General features: G+C 31.2%; 2 protein-coding genes across 3 annotated transcripts; both read right to left on the bottom strand.

The window, feature by feature from the left end:
- Positions 1 to 58: 58 nt before the first annotated feature.
- On the bottom strand, positions 59 to 14,891 carry LOC131930842 (chloride intracellular channel Clic). 2 transcript variants are annotated; one of them, XM_059287496.1, is made up of 6 exons: positions 14,724 to 14,891; positions 7,826 to 8,173; positions 4,576 to 4,746; positions 4,205 to 4,453; positions 3,774 to 3,790; positions 1,938 to 2,076 (listed from the first exon to the last, which is right to left on the bottom strand). In XM_059287496.1, exons 1-5 carry the CDS (start codon positions 14,781 to 14,783, stop codon positions 3,785 to 3,787), a joined length of 834 nt encoding a protein of 277 aa, XP_059143479.1. In that variant the 5' UTR covers positions 14,784 to 14,891; the 3' UTR covers positions 1,938 to 2,076; positions 3,774 to 3,784. The 2 variants fall into 2 exon arrangements, with proteins under 2 accessions (XP_059143478.1, XP_059143479.1); XM_059287495.1 differs by lacking the exon at positions 3,774 to 3,790 and having other exon boundaries at positions 59 to 2,076.
- An 868-nt stretch (positions 14,892 to 15,759) lies between these two features.
- Positions 15,760 to 23,148, bottom strand: LOC131930845 (uncharacterized). Its single transcript, XM_059287501.1, has 15 exons — positions 23,063 to 23,148; positions 21,807 to 21,890; positions 21,440 to 21,521; positions 21,162 to 21,305; positions 20,799 to 20,918; positions 20,570 to 20,712; positions 19,558 to 19,735; positions 19,173 to 19,303; positions 18,825 to 18,971; positions 18,371 to 18,519; positions 18,220 to 18,289; positions 17,451 to 17,974; positions 16,759 to 17,072; positions 16,288 to 16,447; positions 15,760 to 16,025 (listed from the first exon to the last, which is right to left on the bottom strand). The coding sequence occupies exons 2-15, from the start codon at positions 21,873 to 21,875 to the stop codon at positions 15,914 to 15,916; spliced, it is 2,343 nt and encodes a 780-aa protein (XP_059143484.1). The 5' UTR covers positions 21,876 to 21,890; positions 23,063 to 23,148; the 3' UTR covers positions 15,760 to 15,913.
- Positions 23,149 to 23,265: the final 117 nt, after the last annotated feature.

The raw sequence follows: 23,265 nt of genomic DNA, 5'->3' as shown, positions 1-23,265 counted from the left end.
TGATACAATAAAAAACAAAACAAATAGTTTACCCACATTGAATAAATAACAAGATGCATTAACATTGACAGTTCTCATGCTGTATAATTTTAATATGAAGCCTCTGTGGTTATACAAGTTAGATAATATAGATCCTAAATATTAGTTTTGACAAGATCATTATTTCCTAGTCAAAAACAATGAGGGTGCAGTTGCATGATTTCAAACAAAAATTGCTGTTTAAAAAAAAAATGAACCAAATGCAAATTAAGCACAGGTTAAATTTTGCTTTATATGCAACAGGTTGTCATAAAAACTTTCTTTGGTACCTTATTGTCAACACACCTCATAGATAAATTAGCCTACATAAAAAAAAAAGTTAAATGCAAAGTGTGCCAAGTTCTTATACATTGATTCTAGTGATTGAAATTAAAATTTATTGAAATACTTCCTGTTTGAATGTACTATGCTTTTATTGCTTATCTTTGCCCACCTGAATAGTTAACCCAATGACTGAAGGCGTTGTTTGTATAAAAATTTGGCACACAGAAGATCCCTAGGTTACAATTTATTTGAATATGCTGGTTTTTCCATCTTTAATCATTATATGAAGACAAAATCGATCATACATAAGATACAAAAGTTGAATAAAAAGTATATAACATAATATTGCAATTTAGTTAGACAATTTCTCCAAAAACACTCTCACAAGTGTCATCCAATGCTTTTTCTCACAACACACTCTCGGCTATCATATACAACAACCCTGGCATATAAATAGTACATGTACAAAATGCTAACCCAAACTGACTGCTAAAATTTGTAAGAAAACTACTGAATGTGGGCGGACAGACATGAAAGACGAGCAATTTATAAAGAGTGTAGACTACACTAAGAAAATATGTAGAACAACATGTGTTCCAGGCCACACCAAGTCATCCTGATTATTTGCTCAGTCTTATATGCACCCATACTTGTAAAAACCATGCCAAATTTCTGTATTAGAAAACAGTGTGTTTGATACATCATGTGTATTACACTGCCAATGCTGTCGAAAACATTTCTAACTATTACACATAACGAAAGTAACAAAATATTCACCTGTGAGCACAGACTTTTAAAATGTCAAGGTCCCATTGAATAAAACAACAATAACAAATAGTTAAAAACAAAATATGCACTGGGACTTGTCAGCTGTAACTACTTTGACATGGGGCCCTGATTATTTAGGAATTCAATGACTAGCTGCAGTTAAAAAGGTTTAGATAATCATTCTGCTAAATCAATTAAAACTTGGACCTAGAAAGGAACAGACATTTGATAACTATCAGAAATGTAATTGAAGTTGTGATTTAAAAATCTAGAATGCACAGTGGACGCCAGTGAAATAATTCAAAATCAGAGCCACTAAACTAAGGATAAACTGTGCATTAGCAGATTAGTTCAACAAACATGTGCACATGAAACTTTAAAAAAAAAAGACTGGCTACAAGAACTTGGTTTCTAAATTCATATTTTAACAATTAAACAATTCATAACACTATTTTAGAGTATTAGTTTAGAATATTTATAAAACAAAACAAACCAAAACCACAGTACATAAAGCAGTCTTTAAGAATAATATGTCACTACATAAACTAAACACAATTAACTTATCTTCTCAGATTTGTGAACATTACAAGTTAATTTATCAATTCATCTATCAACCCGATTTTATATCTAGTACCAATAAGTTTCAGAATTATTACGTAGAATCCCCCCACCCCCCAATATTTTTGTCATACTTGCATTAGGCCTAAGCTTACTCTGAAGGTTGTTCACAAGTTCTACTTTAATTCTTCATGTAGACAGTTTTAAATAGAAAGTCAAGACTGAGGTCAGTTATTAATTACATTCATCTGTTTGTGTCTGGTCAGCTTCACCATTGTCTTCAGTTATACCATTTTCAGCTGTTGTGTCTTCTGTTTGTTCCAAATCAGCATCACAATGAGAGGGATCAGCACCACTTTCTGCTGCTTCTGCCTCAGGTTCTATTGCAGGTTCCTCTTCTTCAGCCTCTGGTTCTGGATCAGGCAATGGTGATGCTGTCTCTTGGACCTAAAATTATTGGATCAGTAATTTAGCTTCATATGACTATACTTAAATAGAACCTAGTTATTTCAATAAGCAGGTATAGAATGATCATTACAAAGTTAAGTACCAAATAATATATTAACATTTTCCCCCAAACTTAGGAAATGAATTCCCAGTGAATAATAGCTATTCAATATTATTGAAGAGACTGCATAATAAAGGACATAAGTTTATTAGGAAACAAATGCATGGCAAATAAAAAACCAACAATAAAACTAGTATTCAACCTTGTGCCAGAGGCAGATTTATATCAAGAGTTAGTCTACATTTACTTTTATAAATGAAAATGTAGCTCAAACTACATTTTAAAACAGCATTTAAGAAATGTTTTCAAGTAGCAACTTTAAGCTTTGAAGGGTAGCAGCAAAGAGATGGGGAAAAAAGGAGTTATTTGCAGCAGTTAGGTTTATTCAACTATGTAGCTGCCGTAAATAGAAGAGACCCAATACACACATGGCTTGAATTCATTTCATTTCATATATTTATTTTAAACTTTTTTATAAGAGTGATTGCACAAATATAATTAATGTAATGTAATATATTGGTGAAAAGTTATCAATTACACAGAAAGCAAAGTCCTAATTGAGAACTAGAGTAGCTTTTCATACCCAGAACATTTAATCATATTTGCTAAAAACAAAGAAAATCATTATGGGATATATATTTATGAAAATTATTGCAATGAAAACTTATGTATTGCTAGCAAGATAAATCCTATTTCTTGAAGAAAAACTAGTTGCCTATGTTATCAGAAAGTGGATACCCCACCCATCATGTAGTTGGCTTCTGAGTGTGGCTTGTTAAAACAACCAACTATAAAAAGAGCAATTGAAAGCAATATGGTTAAAGATTATCACTAGAAGATAAAGTTAATAAAAAATGTGATTCAAAAGCCCATATAAAAAAGAAAAATATCTTTGTCTCATTCAATGGGACTTCAACTGCATTTAAAATTAATTTGTTATTATCAGTGAATGCACACATTTTGAGATCTAGTACTTATCAAATTAATAGATGAGAGGGTAAGGAAGGATGGGAAATATGGGGAGAGGAACTGACAAAAACCAAATCTGTTTTTTAATAAATCAATTTAAAACAATCAACTACACACACATGCCAAAATTCAGTAGTAGTATCTAAAACACATGCCTGAAATCATAACATTTCTAAGTATTTATGTATACATCTAAATTCTCCTAAAATATAATTGACTACACATACTGATCTGAAACTAGACTACAGAACAAGGATAAAAAACATGAGGAACTTAAACCAAATGACCAACTGAAAAATAATACTCAAACCACAAAGGGGTAAAGTAAAAAGGACTTGCAGACTCAAAATTGAGGTTACTTATTCCATGAGTTAAAAATATAACAAATTAAATTAGGTAATGTGTAAGAAGTAACCATAGGAGACCCTTTAGATTATTTAAATATGCATTTGTAAAGATAGTTTGATACATGGTTAGAAAAGACTGTATTGAAATAAAGAAATTTTAACTGATATACTAATTTTCAACAGCACAGCCCCAGAACCTTCTTAAAAAAATATAAAGTACTGAAAGCTAAACTGTAAATTAGAGTCAACACCATAACCAGAACAATATGCATGGCATACAATTTAATAACATGATTTACGGTTAGGAAGATATAGATTACCTGTAACAGAGTTAGCTCTGAAAAGCAAAAGACAAAATCATCCAAATAAATCTATTCATTTAAAACTACACACTAAAAGTGGTCCCTTGTAGTTTCACTAGTCGCTTATGCCATGTCTAATTTAGTTAGACACAAGTGAAGCATAATCTTTCATTTATTAGCAGACCTACATAAAGCTAGATGCACACCTAACAGCAAAAGCAACTATGTGACAACAATTTTAAAAGTTACCACCAGATACCAATCTAGTTAAGTTATTACTTCATTTAATTGTCAATATTAGATTAAAGTTAAAAAATTAGATACTACATCTTTTAAAAATTAAATAAAGGCATTGATCATGTTTCAATGAGTATGACTAGTTCTTTATTTTTATTAGAATGCTAAAAGATAAAGAATTAAGTAAATATATATATATAAAGACAACTTACTTCTTCAACTGACTGACTCCCACCAATTATTTTTAAAACATCTTCAGGGATCTCACAAGAATATGTGAATTTTTCTAAAGTTGCTTTACCCCCCTTCTTCCTTTGGGGACCAGAGACTTTCTTTTCATAATGAAATATGATGTCTTGGTCTGATGGCATGGTGGACTTAAAAGCATCCTGTTCATATGCATTCTTTAAGTATTTCCAAATGTATGTAAACTCTTTAGGGATGTCAAAGTCACGATATGCCTGTGATAAAAAAAAAACAACAGAAGTTAGTTTATCTTTAAATTTAAAAAAATGATGTTAAATATTAAGAAATGAAATTCATATTCTCCAAAAGTGTAACAATTTGAATGCACATCTCTCACCTTTCCTGCAACTCTAATATGCTGTAATCTTGGAAGGAGATGACAGTCAGCAAATGACAGCACATTATCTACCAAAAATTTGGTATCCTGGCCTTCCAAAAATTCATTTAACTTCTTCAACTGTCCAAGTAAACCTTTTTCCGGCTGGCCAGAAATGAAGTGATTGAAGTCCTGAAAAAAAAAACATTTTGAAAAATACAGTAATGTAATATGAAGTTTTAAAATTAAACTGAATCCTATTGTTGCAATTACCAGTTAAAGTTAGTCATTTTTTCACCATTGATAAGAAAGTAAAATCCATTACTACTAACAGTATTTATTCTATAAAAAAAAGGAGACCAAATATTCAGGTCGCTAAAAAGATTTAAAAAAAAAAAAAACTTCCTAACATGTGACAACATATATATTCTTGCATTCCATCATTTGGCTAAGAAAATGTTTTCCCCCATTAGCATTTAACTAAATTAAAAAAAAAATTATTAAAAGAGTTATTATTAAAACAACGCAGTAATTAACAATAGATAAAAGCTAACTGAAAGATAACAGTTGATAAACCAACCCATTTTTCACGTCAGTTAAAACCAACCAAGTTAGAAATTAAAGAATTCAGATTAAACAGAGCTTGAATTTTGCTTCAATCCGCAAAATCTCCACTAACCTACGACAGACATGACAAACGCGATTTTTTTTTCATGGGGCCACTCAGCGTGTAGCCCCGTCACAACTTGTGTCTATAGAGTAGCGATCTACGGCACGAACCGCAGGACTAGCCCGTCCCTACCCCTCTTCGAATACGAACTTCACACCTTTCCCCGCCCAACTCATTTTCTATGCTAGGATGTAAACAACCGCTTGACTTTAAATACCCCCCCCCCCCTCCCCAGTTCTGACGACGACAAGTATAGGTGAAACGGCGACATTTCTTATCTGCCCGATCTGACACTAAACACCACTAACGTTATTTATAAAACACGAATACGGCAATTTTAAACATAGGAGCTTTATCCTCCATTTAAATGAAGTAAACCTGGAACGTTTTTAGAAATCTAGATTTAAATTTCGTAACAAATAAATTGAATGGGTTTTCTTTTCTATCCTAAACGAAGTCAACAACAGAAGCTAAGGCGACCAAGAAGAAACCAGAAAGAACGAATGGGGATAGCGAGGGAGGGGGGGGGTATTGGAGAAAGACGCTATTATTCAATGAGTTCAAATCTAACACAGACAGGATAAATAGATCTAAGAGTAGTAAGAGCTCCTACAATCAGGACAAAAACAAAACAGCGCTAGCGTACACGTGACCGTGAAACGTAACAAAAACACTCGGCCTGTCCTCGCATGTGTAGCGACACGACCATTCACAACACGGTTTAAAATATATAGGCGATTATTCAGGGGAAAGATAACGTTATTCTAATTACACAGCGACGAGACGGCTAGGAACGACAACTGCTCTATAAAATACTAGCCCACGTGAACACACGCCGACAGCAGCTAAACCTTATCAGGCGACATAAAGGTGACCGGGCCTGTAAAAGAAAAAAAAACTTTCGGGCCTACACAGACGACATCCATCAAATAGACTACGTCACTGTGATCGTCTACCTTCTGCACTACCTTAACGTATGGTAAACCGAGTGCGTTTCAATTACGTCTATTAATGAAAGCACTATCGCGTTTAATGCTGCTAATTAAATAGCGTTTTACTGCTCCTGTGGGCGCAGTAGGATGCATTTTATCTCATGGGCTTCACCAAATTGTGACAGCTGTATATAACCTACTCGGAGCCCCAGACACCCCCCACCCCCATGATTGCATTATTTAGTCAACTGACATTAAATAATAACTAAACGACATGCGCTAGGTACAAAAATTAAATTAAAGAGTTAAATACAGGTAACGCTAAATCGAAATTAAATATGAACAGCTTGTGGCTAGTAGATCAAAACTGTTTAATCCTAAACTTCGAGTCATCCCATTTTACCAGCCTACCAAATACCAAACCCAGCGCGGATACACATGAATTAGTGTGATCCTCTCATGTCAAAAGCAGACATCGGACAAAGACAAAGTCAGTGAACAGCTACAATTTGGGTGGAGTAAAGCCTATCAGCACAAAACAGTGAGTCACGTGGTGGTGACGCATTCACTCATTCTCAAGTTTTGTGATCGCTCGACAAACAAGGGCATTTTAAATCTCAAAAAGTGTGTGAATAAGCACTGTTTGTATACAGTTGTAAACACTGAGATATTTATAAACTGTTGCTGCATTAGTCATTGCTAGTCACACTTAAGACGCCAGAAGAAAAACCACTAGCAGGAAACGTCGATCAAGAAAACTACTGTGTCGTCGTCAACCCCCCCCCCCCCCCCGTAACAAAACTAAAGATACCTGCGCGAAAGCGACTACTATAATAAAAGGAGGAGCAGTGTCCAAGTATATAATCTAGACAGACGTGGCTGTGGCCACACGGAATGGACCAGTACAGAACGAGTATTGTTTGGACTAAATGAATAATAATAGTTATAAAAAAAAACACCAGCAGATGTTGGTTTAAAAAAATAAAATAAAACGGTGACTAGTTTTGAGTGATTTTAAAAATTAAATAGGCTTATACTTATACTGCTTGTTTAGTCTACCCAAAAATTGTCACGTCTTTTAGAGAGATTTTTTGAGGGGGAATGTTGGTGATTGGAGGGTGAAGGGATGTTGGGAAAGGGAGGAGGCAGCCTAAAAAATTCAAGGTAAGCCTAGGTCTATATCCCGTTTTTAAAGTCATTTTTAAAGTAATAATTGGACCCTATATTTGAATACTACTGGAACTTAAGTTTAGAAAATGATCTATATTGCTACAAGTTACACATAATTTGAGAAGCAATCTGTTAAAATACATCATATGTAAGTCTTAATAATAGAATGGTAAAGTGAATTAAGTGAAGTTTTGAGACATAATAACACAAGTCAGAAAAAAAAGCAGCTTCAGATTTCTCACTTCTTTTCATGTTTATAATAAGACTGATTTATTTGTATGCATTAAATTCTCTACTTGACCATAGTGGTCAATAAAACAGATGATTAAGAATTAGTGTCCTCTGCCTAAAAACAGTCATATGCTGGGTAGACTTATGATACAAGTTCCACAAACTCAAACACATCAATGAAGAACATAAGGGATTGTGGAGAAAAAAAAACTTGTTAAAACAATAAAACAAACATAAAATTTAAAAAATAATTAGTGACAGAACTTACCCTGTAAACATTTTCAACTACTAACATGGCTGCTTGGTTTGGAGCATTTTTCCTTTTCAGTTCTGGACACTCTCTGTTAATACTTTCAAAGAAGCTTTCAAGTTCCTCAAATGTATCATACATCATTCCACTAATGTCCTGACCCATCTTGTTTCGACCTGAGGTCACCATGACCACAGGGTACTTTTTGCTCCAACCAGCAGCAAAATTCTTTGGTGGACAATCAGCTTGAACAGTGAAAACTTTAAAATCTATATCATCCTGATTTTCACCAAGCAGACATGTCATCATAAAAAATTGTTGGCAGATTGGACAAGAACCTTTAGTCTCCTTATCTATAGCTGATGCCTGATGAAAGAAAACAATTTAATAACATGTAAAAAGTCAGTACTTTAAATTACAACTATTACATACTTAATTACAACTATTTCATACTTATGGTTTGGGCACATTTATAAAACAAAAAAAAAATGTGATAATTTTAACTCTCTTTACCCAACTCCTTAAATTTTACACAAAGATTAATCAAACTCTTACATAAATTTCTAAGAAACCAATGTTTGACTAAATACTAGGCATTGAAATTAAGTTTAAAAAAATTTCTCTGTTGTTTATACTTTGTCAAAACCTTCAAATTTCTGCTCACTGGAGTTTAATGAATTCTGGTTTTACTGCTTAAACTTGGGGGTTTGATTTTTTTTGTTAGGTTAAAATTTTGTAATTAAAGAAATAAATCAAGAGATCAAAGGTAGCATGTGGTGTGACATACTTTTTTTTAACCATCTTCATAATGATGATGGCTGCAGAATAGCCGATAAAGTGATCAGTTTTTTTAACAATGTTTCATGGTCATTTCAGAAATATATACTTAATCTTTATTTTTGATTATTATTCAATTATACCAATCTAGTTTTAACAAAGGATGATTTGTTTGATGCAAACTTGCCATTTGTAATTTTTTTTGACTAATCGCTGAAAATATCGAGCAGAACATAATAAAAGTAAGCAAAACATGAATTGCTGCATTTAATATTGTTGGGATTTAGCTAAAAAATGCTCTAAAATATAGTAAATTACATATTACGTCCTAAAAACTAATGTCATTAATTTTAACAAAATCATGCATGGTAAAAACAAAACTTTCAAAAAATAAGTTGATCGAGACAATAGCTAACGCCTGCCCATTTTGTCCACCGTGTATTTGAATGGGAAGAAATCTAGCAGACGACACATTTCTGTTGAATGGCAGTGAACGGTCAACGATGCCACAACAAAACTTTTTGAATGCTAACCAACCGTATTATATTGAGTATCAGTGATATCATCGTAGCCATTTAAAAACAAATGCGATTTTTCACAAATCATTCTCTAGGCTACCTATTAAATCGGATAAATAAAATTGGTATAGAAAGGTAAACATATGTAGTTTTTCATTATTTAAGTTATCTTGAACAATAATGAAGTTAAAAATCTATGGCACCACCCTATTGAAGGGAGTATATATATTAATAAAGATGAAAATGTTTAAAAATGGAAGTTATATTACAACATAGCTATCAATAAGTCATCATCATGATTGTCTAGTTAGATAAGATTAAATCCAGAACTGATTTCATGTGGTTGGTTTGAAGTTGACTGTATCTTACTAATATTCTCAATATAAACAATCCATGATGGTACTTATACTTAAAACAGTCCTGATTTCTAATCTCTAGTTTAAATACAGACCATGCTAACAAAAAATATTTTTTGAGGTCAATTACTTCTATTTACAAACTGACTTTATCAAATCTCTACTTTATTCAATTTTGATGATGTAGCGTACATTATCAACAGTTCCTAACAAAAATATTAAGGACCTAAATATTGTTTTTGGAACTCAATGAAGCTTAACCACTTTGCAACTTTACATGAAATACAAGGTGTTCTAGTGTTCTACCTAAAACTTTAAAAATTCATTAAAAAAAAAAAAAGCAAAAAATAAGTTTTTGTGGTTAGGTGAATATCTCTTCATGCCCTTTAATTTTATGTGTATTTTATCATGTTGTGATAATAAGGCCTACTCAATTAGGTAAAAATTTACCAAAATGCCTTCTCTTAACACCTATTTTTGGAATAGTTTATTGTTGGACATTATTATTTACTCTGAAAATTTATTAGTAGGTAGATCTAGTTGTTAGGAGCATTTAGGCTTACATTTTTAGTGGGGTAGCATTATTAATTTATGAAAGTAACACTACTAAATGTTAATGGAGACAAGCGAGTTGACGAGATTCCTTCCATAGTGTTGTTGACATGGAATAAAAACGTGCTTTTTAGATTTAGACTTTAAAAAAAAAATAAAAAATAAAAACTTGAGCCTAAAATTAATTTAGAAATTTTATATTTTTAGAATAAATGCTATAAAAGTTGCAAATCCAGAGAACTTGAAAATAATTTGTTGAGTTTAAGGCTACATTTCTATTTATTTTCATCAAGCCTAAGTTATAACAACCGGATGTTTCACTTTCGTAAAACAAATATTGATTGGCTGTACAGTAACTTAGTGATCGATAAATATTTGTTTACAAAACTTTGCAGATCAAGATTTTAAATAACAATGCAAATTTAAAACCCCATGACCTAGTTTTCTATTTTTAGCTTACAATGTGTACAATAAAATCAATGGCGGCCTATCCAATAGCAGGATGCCATTGTTTATGTCGCCATTACACGTGAAAACCAAATTGTTTTTGCTTTTTTTTTTAATTTTTATTTAGTTACCGAAAATATTAAAAACATCAAATACGTCCAATCTTTAGTAAAGTCCAAAAAAAACCAGACAGACAGGATTTTATAACCATATTAATTGTAACTACGCCGTGCAAGATTTTTAAATTAATTTATGCACCTCTCAAATACCTTTGAGAGTTTTCTCGCTTGTGTCCATTGGGCCAAAAATTTGGTGCTATGTTAACCTAATAAGTTAAGGAAATACTTTGCAACTGAATATGTTCAATGTTTTTAGATGATTGAGGAAAATAGATTAAACAGAAAATAGGTGTGTAGTGTTAGTATTGTAATCGTGACTTGTTGTATGGTTAGAAATTAGGGTTAGGAGTATGGTAGGACTGGGGTTAGCATTGACATTAGCAAGCGATATGTGTATTTTGTTAACTCCCAGTAACCTACACCCCCTTTTTAAGAGATTCTAATTTTGGACACTGGTATAAAAAATTCACCAAAAAATTTATTAGGACCTTATACTCTTTGTGAGTAGCATATCAATTCTATATTACGTTTATAGATCTAGTCTCAACTAGATTTTTATCTTTGTTTTCCAATTGGGTGGTAAACTAAAAATATTTCTGTTGGGTTAAAATTGAGAGCCTAGCACCTAACTAATTAGTAGTTATAAGCATCTAGATAGAGATCTAGAATAATTCTCCAGAACAATTGAACTTTTTAAAATCGCATATCTAGATCTAGAGGTAATCTCACGAGATCGCAGGTTATTTTTCTGGAATGATACAGCAGTTAAAAGCAGTAAAACCACAGCGTTTTCTGTCAAGCAGCTCCGGTAAAACACAGGAAGTATTGTAAAACATTTTATTTGGCGACATTATTTTTAATACATAGGCCTATTGTTTAAAAATGTGCATATAGGCCTATTGATTTCAGTTGCATTTTAAATACAGTTTTGCTAATTATTTTGTATTTTTTATTATTTTAATTGTACGTGCTAATTAATTATTGCTGCTAATATTCTAGTCCTTCTTACTACTTTAGTAGTAATAGATCTCATCTTTTATTTCATTATAATTGTCACAAATCTTCTATAAGTTTTTTCTGTTTCTTAAAAAACACTGGATGATTTAAGATACTGAAGTTCATAAATAGAATTCTCTATAAAATAGGCGTGTACGGTTGTTAATAGTATTGTAACCTTGACTTGTTTTAAGGTTAGAAATTAGGGTAAGGCTAGCATTGATATTAGAAAGCCATGTGTGTATTTGAGTTAACTTACAGTAACCTAACACCCCTTTTTAAAGAAGATGCTATAATTGGACTAGTATAAAAAATCCCCCAAAACAATTACTACACTCGACTTTATTATTAGCCTAATATTAAGATAACTGATTTAGATCTAATAGGCCACTAGGCCTAATTGCTGCTAATTTTTTGTCAATTAAACTTAAAACGTTAATTAAATGCACTTGACTTTATTTATGGTCAAATAAACTGTGGTTTAGGCCTACAGTTTAAGGGTAGGCCTTACAGTACAGTACAGGATAGGCTAATTAGTAATTTCCGACGCTATAGGCCTATCGTCAACTATCATGAGATTACTGATCTTTTTACTAGATTCTAGAGTACGCTTTTTGATGAGAATTACAGAATGATTTTTTTTTAAAAAATGTATCAATAATAGCTAGAACACTAGTAAACTAAGCTATTTTAGCATATTTTAACTTTCTGTGTAAAGTCATTATTACTGAAAAAAATTCCAAAGTCAGGTCAGTCTGTGGCACCCTCCACTGAACTTGACAGAAGGAAAAAAAAACTTGACCCGTGACCTTCATTAAAACAGAATTTGCTTTTGTCTTTTTTTTATTTTTAGTAAACATGTGCTTAATCTTACCCAATAAGTGATAAAAATTTGAAAATTAATCTTAATTACTGTTGTAAAGTGAGATAAACAGCTTAATAAACATGTGTTTTCTTGAGGGGGTGTGGCCCGGGTGTGGCACATCGCAATTATAACTTAATGTTTATGTGTTTTATGACTATATTTGTATATTTGTACACAATCAGGATGCTATGCTTTTAAAATTGATAAATGGTAAGTATACCAAGTTAAAAAAACCTGCAATCTAACTAATAATTCATACTTTCAGTTTAAAAAATAATAAAAACGATCATCAATGAAGAAAGCGTAAACATTCTATTTTTAGGTGTGACATAAAAAAACAGTCATAAATCTAGCCAAATGATTGGATTCTTGCGCAGCACACATTTTCCCGCGCCTCGTTTTCACTAAACAAGATTATAATAAAATGGCATTATTGGGGGTGATCGTCTACCCAAGCACATATCTCATTAACACAATAAATTATTACCAGTTAATTGTAATGTGTGTACAATTAATACTTTAGAGTTTACATCTGACATAAGCTGGTTTGCCCCGTGAAGCGATATGTAAGAGTTTTTTTTTATATAAAAGACAAGAATTCATAGAGCTATTTTCACTAACGCGTCGCTTGCGAGACAAACAAAGAAATTAGGTCAAAAGTACATCTGGGAATTCTTGAATAACAGACTGAAATAGAAACGGATAGTTCCGATGTCTAAAATTAACGATGGTCTCGTAATTATTAGTTTTATCCCTCTACCGTTTAGTTAAAGCGAAACTGGTCGCCATTTTTAGTAAGCGCATGAGCCGTGAGATGCCACGAAAATGACAAACCCGGAAGCATTGAAACGAACGGCCTATCTAGAGTAATCTAATTTTGTTAAATGTAGATTCTAGATCTCTATCTAGAATTCTAGATTTCTGGATCTCCAGACTTAAAAATAAAATAATGATAGTTGGCTAAATTTGAAGTAATTTTAAATTTATAATTACACACAATTAGATTAGGCCCTCCTAAAAAAAACCAGTTCATAATCACAGGACAGTGTTGTGGCGAGTGTGTAAGTCAAGTGATTACACATGATAATAGTAGATTTTCTTAGTAAATTTGAAATGTACTCAATTTTCAACTTAAACATGACAACTAAATAAAAAACGTCCATACTTTATCCACTAGGCACTAATTTTGGGAGTTGTTGCAAGTTTTAGACTAAATTATTGAATTTTAAATTTTTTGGTCACTCACAGCTATGGTATGAGGGATCCATCCATGACAACCTGCTTAAAAGCTGAAGGGTTTAACTTTTTAATTGACCGTGAAATAGATCTAATTTTTTTTTACAAGAGAGTTCCTAAAAGTAGAATTGGCCCGTCTATCGTCGGGATATATTTATAGAGGGAAAAAATTTAAGAGAATGTCATCAGAAAAGAATTTTAAAAAAGACAAGACAGAAGTGATGTTTGAATTCTTTTATTTCTTTAATTTTATAACATTTTTTATTGAACAAAAGAGCAAAATAAAAAACCATGCCAGGTAAACGTATCCATTCAAATAGCGGTCACGTGGTCAAAAAAAATAAAAAAATTTGGTTGTCATTTTTTGGACACATCTTATAAAAAAAAGTGTTGAAGATATTTGATTTATTTTTTCATAGAATGATAAAACTAATAATGCTTTACTTTGGAAATCAATTTTGTGAGAGGGAGATCTATATTTAAAAAGTTAAATTATTTTGAATGACACCGACTTTAAATTTAGCCTACATTCCCCAAAGCAATTTCTGAAAATGCTTTTCTGGCATATTTAGCCTTGCCACCTATAGCATGTTTTTATAACGTGAAAACCCGCCATTTTACTCGTGATAAACATTTTTAAAAGTAATTCTAAGAAGGTCTCTGGAACTAAGTCGAAAAACTCGCCGGAAGTCATGGTCCGATCCTTACGCCATGTTCTGGTTAGCAACCAAGGACGCTTTTAAGTTAGTGAGCCTCCCTAATAATAGTGAGTATAATAGACTATCTTTAGATCTAGTAAACATAAATTTAAGATCTAGAAATCTCGGCTATTTATTGTGTGCTTTCAATTATTCATTATTAATGTTAGTAATGCTAAGTATTTTAAGTAAGCTTTTTTTTTTTTTGATCAGGCCAATCGTCTTAGAAAATTTTTGGTCCTGCCCTCCTCCAACTTCCGTCATTTGGTCTGACTAATAAACCACCGATCCTCTCATTATTTTGACTAACACATGAGTGAATTAAAGCACTCAGTAAAAATGAATAACGTACCTTGATATATAATTCAAATTTTTGCATGGCTGTTTCACTATCTCCACCGTTAGCAGACATTCTGAACACCTAAGAAGCCGATTCAATTTCGGCGAAAATAAACAGAAAATTATATTCGATATGACGTAGAGACCTCGCCCAAATTGACCTTCTAATGCGCATGCTCATGCCAGGAAAAGTTGTTGTGAAAAGCCAAACTAGATATTGATCTTAGAAATCTATTTGTCGATCAGTAAACTAAAAATAATTGTCTTTATTATAGAATCTATGTGATCTTACTTATATTTAAAGAAAAAAAAACTTTCTAAATCTATGTACCAACAATATTGTAAATAATTCATTTTTTATTGAAATATTCAAAAATTAAGAGGTACGTCCACACTGTACATGGATGACTGTTTTTTTAGCTTATTATTTTAGGCCTTTTAAAATAATGTCTTGATAATATATTTTCAATTGTGTCTCTTAGGCCTACCTAATATTAGATTTTCAACCACCACCCCTCACAGCAACAGTCACCAAATAAATTTTGATTTCTTTTTTAAGTCACTGCTGATTAGGCCTACTTGACTATTTATAGAATCATATATGTTTTGTATCAGGAGAACTAAAAAGGTCTGTGAGGGGGCGGGGCACTAGGAAAATGTGTGATGTCTCATAGATTTTTCATTTCTTAGAAATATAAACAATTAACAGTATTTTTGGTTTTCATTAAAAGTATGTATATCTTAAGGACTGGTGAGCTTTTTGAAGGGAGAATAACAATGGTAGAATTTTTTTGGTTGTGACATAATTTAAGGGTGTCAATTTTAAATGATAATTCTAAAATATGTAAAAAAAAAAACCAACCAACAGGTCATAGTTTATAAAAGAAGTAAATTAGCAAGGTGTTTATTTTTACTAAATCACATCATGATTCACATGCACACACTATTCCTAACTTTTTTTCACTGTGTTGAAAAACTAGGGGAGCGCACATTTAAAGTTGCAGTTACATCTGAACAAATAAAAATTGACTTTGCTTTTCTGTGGCTAGTAACCTTTGTACTTGGATTTGCAGAGATAGGACATAGTCCTAAAAAATGTGCTTTATCACATACAATGTTGTTTACAATGTGTATTTTAAAATATTGTTGAAACTTGTCTGCAACATACAACAACACTACACACAAATCAAATTCTAAAAAATGTCATTTTTTAAATTTATTGTATAAATCATTAATACAGGCTATGTCCATGGCTAACAGCTTGGCTTCCCTTGGCTGCCACCAGTAACAAATTTGTTCCTCTTTTAGCTGCCTCCTGAAGTAAAAGTGTGATATTTCAAAAGTAATTGAATTAAATGGAAAAAAATAATGTAGGATTACTATAATTACATTAACTGTGAAGAAGAAAAATAAACCTATTGGAAAATGAAGCATCTCTTTTTTTTAACTTGAGTATATCTTTCAGAATAAAGAAACATTTGATTTACACTTATTTCACCCTTTCATTGCTTCCCATAAAAATCAGACCATCATTTATTAAAAAAGAGCAGAATTAAAGTCTTGAAAGAGGCAATTACTTAATTTTCATATCCATTTCTTCCATCATTGTTTTGTATTGATTTTCTAACTTGCATTTTTCAATGCATCTTTCTTGAAGCCATTCTTCGCTGAACTTTTCTTTTAGACGGCTGTTATTTCTCATTACCAAAATTCTGTAATAGTGAGCACTGAGATTATCTGAAATAATGTGATTTGTGAGATAATAGAATAAAAAAATATAAGCTTTAAAATTATTGGATTAATCTCTAAACCAATAAAAAATAAATTCAATTTCATTAAAATTCTTCTGTCAAATAACAACAAAGAATAGTGTTTTCATACAAAAAATGCAAATCCTTTCTGTCACAATGATAAAACATGGGTTTAGTTTTGTAAAATAAATATGAACAAAGACAATTTTTACTCTTTCACAATAGCTTTATGACAGTTAAAAAAAGATTTATATTACAAATGCATAACATTGCACAAAGGGAAAGAAAAGTGCTTACGTGGTTCTAATTCTAAAATAAGCTTGCATACATTAAGAACTGAAGATATTTGTTTTCGTTCTAAAGCAGCTTTTGCTATCCTAAGAGCTACTAAAATGATTAATTTTGACCATTCAGCTGTTGGTGTCCACTTATCCATGTCAACATCAGATGAGGAATGAGATTTATTTTCAGAAAGTAAAGAAGTATGACTGTCCATGTAGTCCAAGTTTAGACACCTACGTTTAAGGACAGGTTTATTAATGCAGCTATTATTTGGTTCAGCCTCAGTGTTAAAAATTGAAACTTGTAAATTTACCAACAAATTATAGGCTCTGTAAATAAAAAAAATAAATAATATATAAATAAATAAATATATATAATACAACTGAAGTCACCCTTTCAGACCTGACAATCCATGGGGTAAGGTAGATACAATAGAGTTCACCAGTTTCTGTGGCCTTGGCATATAAAGTGGTAGTTTGGTCATCATTATGCCTGGCGACCTTTACTTTCCTTACCTTGTCAGGTACACATCAGCACTAGGTGGACTCAGTGGCATCCTAAATAGCATATTTAGTGGTACCACTTGAAATTAATGCTTGAGCAAAAATGCTTAGATCAGACACCATGAAGGATATCACATTTGTAGCAAAAAAAATTTCACAGTTAAATAATAAAGAGCACAAAAGCATACATTTGTAAGCACTTACTTCAACAAGCAGCCCATCATCTCATCTGAGTATCCCTGGTTAGCAACAAGAGAATCAGCTTTAGATAACATCAATCTGGTATTAAGCATTTGGAAGTGAAACTCTTCAGTGTCTTTGCTACTGCTTTTTTCACCAAGCTGCTCCCTGTCACCCGATGAATGTCTCAATCTTTTTCTTGAGGCTAACTTCGTAGTTAAAAATAGGGTCTGATCTTTAAAAAAGGTATCTTTTTCACTATCAGGTTGACTTTCTAACAAGTCAGCATCCTGTGATGTGCTAAATAAGCTGTCCTGAGAATATGGTAGATCAGGACTAGCAGCATTGCTACTGTTGCCAGGATGTACCTTTTTGGCAGCATTGAAAGATAATTTTGAAAAAGTGTCATCTGTTGTGAATGTGTTGTGAAATCTATCACAAAGTACAATACATTCATCATAATGTTGGGCCATAGCCAATGCTTCTGCAGTCTCCACCACAATATCACATACTCCTGAGTACTTTTGAGTGCAGATTTTATACAGTTTCTAAAATTACAAAGAAAGTTGTGATATTAAATGTTTAGTATTTTCAATGAAATATGATATTTAAAAAAAACAAACTGAACTGCTTTGTATTAATTTGTTTATGAGTTCAGGTACAAAATGATTTAATTTGATAAAAAAAAACATTAGCTGTTGATTGCATCCTTGCAATCCATTCATTCTTTATTAATAAAAATTGTATTTTTTTACTGGGCACTTAATTTTTAATTTTAAAGACTGATACTTACATTAGAGAGTGTTTCAGTTTTTTCAAGGAATTTCATTAAAGCCTGATATTGTTCTGCTGCCTCTTTGTATCTGACAAATAAAAAAAAAAATATAATTAAATCAAGGTTAACACTGAGTAGTGTTTTAAACCTTATTTTTAAAAAAATTTACCTTTGTAGATCAAAACAGCGTTTAGCAAATTTATGCATAGTAGCAATAAGGCATGGATCAGGAAGTATTTTACACACTAAAATTATAGCATCATCAAGTCCAACTGTAGATATACTTGGCTGGTATCTTAAATAGTTATCCATTAGAATCTAGGAAATAAATTTAGAAAATTATTGCCTAAATCTTTAGGTCATATTCTGTTGATTTATCTTGGAGTTCTCATTTTAAGTGGTTAAAAACTGATTAGATCTGGTTCAGTCATTAAACATAAGTAAAGATCAATAAGATTACTGCTCTTAATTTTTTTTTTATTATTTTATTCCCTAAAACTCAACCACAGAAAGCACAAAAGTAAACTTAAAAACAATTATCAGTTTTTGTACACTATTTACTTGACAATATATCAGTCTAAACAATGGCTTCAAATAAACTTAATAAGTGCAATTATTCAAACCTGTACTAATAAGTTTAATGATTCTAACTCTAGCTCTTCAAGTCCTAACAGCTGATATACTTTAACAAGGAGTTCAAAAATATACAAATTTTTATTGTAAACATTCAAAGCTTCTTTGCAAGTCTGTATTGATAACTGAAAATATCCCTGGAGATAGAAAATAAACTTCTATTTAAAAAAACATCTTAAAATATATGTCTAAAAATGTTATTAAAATTAAAGCTAAATATTTTATTACTTCATTAATACCTAAGCAAGCATAGTAAACTAAAGTAAAATAGTAAAGTTAGAAATACATGATGTTGCACTTTGTGATGTTATAAAAGCTCAACCAACACAGAAACTTACAAGCTGTAAATAACACTTGGCCAACATACATAGTATCTTTGACTTGTGCTCAGGGTCTAAAGGGGCTGACAAACATGTTTGAATTCTACAAATAGCTTGAGAAACTTTCTCCTCTGTTTTAAGTTTTTCACCTAATAAGCATAGTGGATTAGTCATTTAATTTATCACAAGATATTTGAAAAATAAAAGTGACTTGCATAGATGTTAAAAAAGATGAGACATTGAAACAAAATAAAATTCAAAAAACAAAAGTGGGTGTGGTCTTATTGTAGCACAAAAGACCATCTGATACAGAAAACACTGTATAATATCTTTTAGTAGAATGTGATAAATAAAATTTTTAAAAATATCTTGGAGGTCCTGATTGCTGTAACATTAAACTTACAAATTAAAACTGTATTCAACCATTCCCACTTTTTATACTGAAGACAGGAATCATTAGTGTGGCCAAAACACGCTGACAAAACCAATTGTAACACATCAACTACACATGGAAATTGCTTATCTTCATCTGATGGTGGTTGTTCACATAATAATAGGTTGTGCTTAAATGGTAGCACTTCCTGCAAATAAGCAGTCAGATTTGTAATAGATCAACATTTCGGTGTGTACAAACATAAATAGTCAGATTTTTAAAATGATAAATATAATAGATCATCATTTCAGTTGGTGAAATTTCATAACTGACTTAAATATTTGATCATAATTAACAAATATATTGTAAATAAAGTTGTTCAAATTGTTTCAACTGTATAAATAATAATAAAATCTATCAATAAAAAATTGGCTAATATAAATTATGAAATTATTTAATCATATGTTTTTTGAAATTCTATGCATAAACACAAAAACATATCTAAGAAAAGCTAAGATGGTGGTGTATATTTTGAAGCTTAAAATGTAATAGAAGCTAGTAGAGTCAGGGTGTTGTGGTGAGAGAGGATGTTATATTATTTCATATAAATAAACTAATAGGCTTTAACCCAATGACTGCTATTGTGTATGGAAAACAATTGTTGTGATTTTCATTGTTTTACTTTCCTTAGCCACTCTGGTTGACTTCAAGGAATCTTTGAATTGATAAAATAATTCTAAACGGCTTTTCAATAGCTTATATTCAACACAAAAATATGAAAATGAGTGTAATTGATGGTTCAGAAAAGGCTTTAATTTTTTTAAATATTACTATAATTTTTATGGCATGCCGTATTTTAAAAAGATTTTTATAAAAATTTAGTATGATTACATAGACTTTTCAATCCTATTTAATTATTAGCAAGCAAAACAATAGATTGCATTAAATCATAAATGATATGATTTCATATGCAAATAAATACAAACTATTAAATAGGCTTTTAATAATTTAATTTTTTACAATAAAGCAAGGATTTACTCACTTTCATTACAGTTTGATCCACCAAGTCCTTCAAACTGTCAAGAAGACTAAACATTTTTGTTATTTTCAATGTGTCTCCCTGAAGCTTTCTATAAATGCTGAAGATACTACACATTGTCAATAGCTTGCCAAGAATTCTTACTACTGAAATAAAAATAAATTCAATTACAATAATTCTATCTGTATTTGGTTGATCAAAGATATTTTTATTTACAATTATTATAACTCACATCTAAACTGTAAAAATGGATCTTTTAATTCCTCTATGATTTTACTAAGTTCACTCTCAACATCTGTAATGCAATCCAATAAAAGCTGGGTTTTTTGTGGGTTTTTTCCCAAATGATAAACTGTTGAAAAAAATTAAAGTCATGAAATAGATTTCAGAAATTAGTATGCACTATACAAATAGAGATATTTTTCATAACCAAAATAAACACACTTAATTTTTAAATGAATAACTGTTAACATGATATCTCCTAAATATATTTTGTTTTCAAATAGGTCTAAATGTTAAACATTTTATTAAAAAAGTAAGGTTGGCAAAGTTTAATCCAAGAAATAAACTTAACATTTAATATTTAATGTTTTACCTCTACTTAATGCCCTGGATACTACACATTCTACCTCAAATTCATTTAAGTGGCAGCCTTGTGATTTATAAGATGTGTTCAGGATCAAATAATTACATGTTAAAGTGAGCTCAGGAAACAAAATGTCAACAGAAGGGGGCCATACTGTTAGAAATATAACATTAAGTATTAGGAATGAGCTTTTATTTTATATCTGCACTACAAAGAATCAAAGAAAAGAAATTATTGAAATTAAGGCTTTTTATATTAGGCTGCACATGCATAGAAAGCTCTGTTACCTCTCATTTCCTTTAACAACTTCAAGCAAGAATTTAGATGATTTGAAACAATAACAAATGTGGAAGAGACATCATTTTTCATCTGAAACAATAAAAAGAAGTCATATGATTTCTTTTACTATATACATTTTTGAAACAATAAATAGCAGAACACAAAATCATATACTTTGTCACTTGACTTTATGCAAAAATGATCAATTTAAAAAAAAATGATGGAAGAAGCAAGGCCTTTTACTTTTACAACTTAATACTCTTTAGTTTAAGGGCTCACTCTTTAGCATTATTATAGTGAGCCTATTTTAATAATTTTATGCTATAAAATATATTACAAAATATAAATAAAAAACAACAACAACATATAAGCAACCTTTTCTAGCTTAAGTACTTCAGCATGAAAAGCACATGTTACATTATCAACCAGCTTTTGGAAATGCATGGTAACTGTGATTTCCTGTAGTAAAAAATATTTTTTTTTAAATCTTCAACATTTACAAATTGTCACAATCCGAAGAATCTTTTGTTATTTTAAAAATAATTATTTCATAATAAATAGGTCAGTAGTTGGGGTGGGGGTGCTCCACGTGAAACCATTTGAATTTATTGGGGGCGACACCAAACCAACAAATTTACTGTAAAAAATTGATTTATATCTAGTTAAAATTACAACAAACAAAGAGAGAAGGGTGAAACCAAACCAAAGTTGCTAAATTGCTGGAGAGGGGTGGGGTGACACATTTAGCCAGCAAAATATATTAAATATAGTATATAAAAAATATAACAGATTTAGATGGATAGAGTATTAGATACTTCTAATCTATCGCATTAATTGGGTATGTAAAATTGTCAGAAGCTAGTAATTTGACACAGTGGCGTAGCGAGGTCAGGTGTCACCCGGTGCGGCACTTAATGGTGTCACCCCCCCCCCCCCCAAAAGCGTAGCGACTCTTCCCGGGGAGAAACTTTCAGATTTTGTTTTGCACCCCCCTCAAATTTTTCTCTATATATTTTACTATTTTTTGCCTTGGTGTAACCCCCCTAAATGGTGTCAGCTGGTGCGGTCCGCACCCCTCGCTACGCCTCTCATTTGACAGAAAGGTGACTAATTAAATTGTAGTAGCCTAATAAATTAAAAAGAATTCTACCAGGAGTTATGTTTTGAAAGTTACTAAGATGTTTCAGACTGATTTCTATAGTGACTAGTCTATAGAGTACTATAGACTATAGGCCTTTATAATATAGATATATATATAGATATATATATAGATATATATATAGATATTATAATATATAATATATATATATAATATATACAATTATACATATATAGGACTATCTTTAAAAATTCTTCTATTTTTCCCGCGATGAATTTCACACCAGATCTAGAGAACTATATAATAATAATAATAGTATATATTCAGATATAGATCTAGTCAGTAATCTATAGTTTTAAGTAAAATCAGCAGAGGCTAGTATTAGTAATGTGCGAAAAAGTTGCCTCATTGTTAAGGCTTTAATAAAAGTATAATGTCATATATTAATTATAATTTGTGTCAAATATAACAGATAACTGAAAAATAAATCCAAATCAATGGCTAAATATATCAATAATGGCCAGAAATTAACTTTAAACAGCAGTGTTTGCGAGCAAGATTTGCTATATGAACAGCATCCATCTGTCCGTTAGAGTGGATTCCCCTGGATCTCTAACTATAATTTTACAAAAAAAAAACTTAAACAAGATGGCTGTTAAACTAAATGAGCTTGGTGGCATCTGATGAAAACATCGCCAGTCTTTGTTCATTACTGAAAAGTTTTAATAAATAGCC

This window comes from Physella acuta, unplaced genomic scaffold (genome assembly GCF_028476545.2).
Source record: "Physella acuta isolate Inbredline_101_S28 unplaced genomic scaffold, ASM2847654v3 ptg001857l, whole genome shotgun sequence".
NCBI classification, from domain to species: Eukaryota; Metazoa; Mollusca; class Gastropoda; family Physidae; genus Physella; species Physella acuta.
Note: the sequence above shows the minus strand (reverse complement) of the source record. Positions and strands in the feature narration are given on the sequence as shown.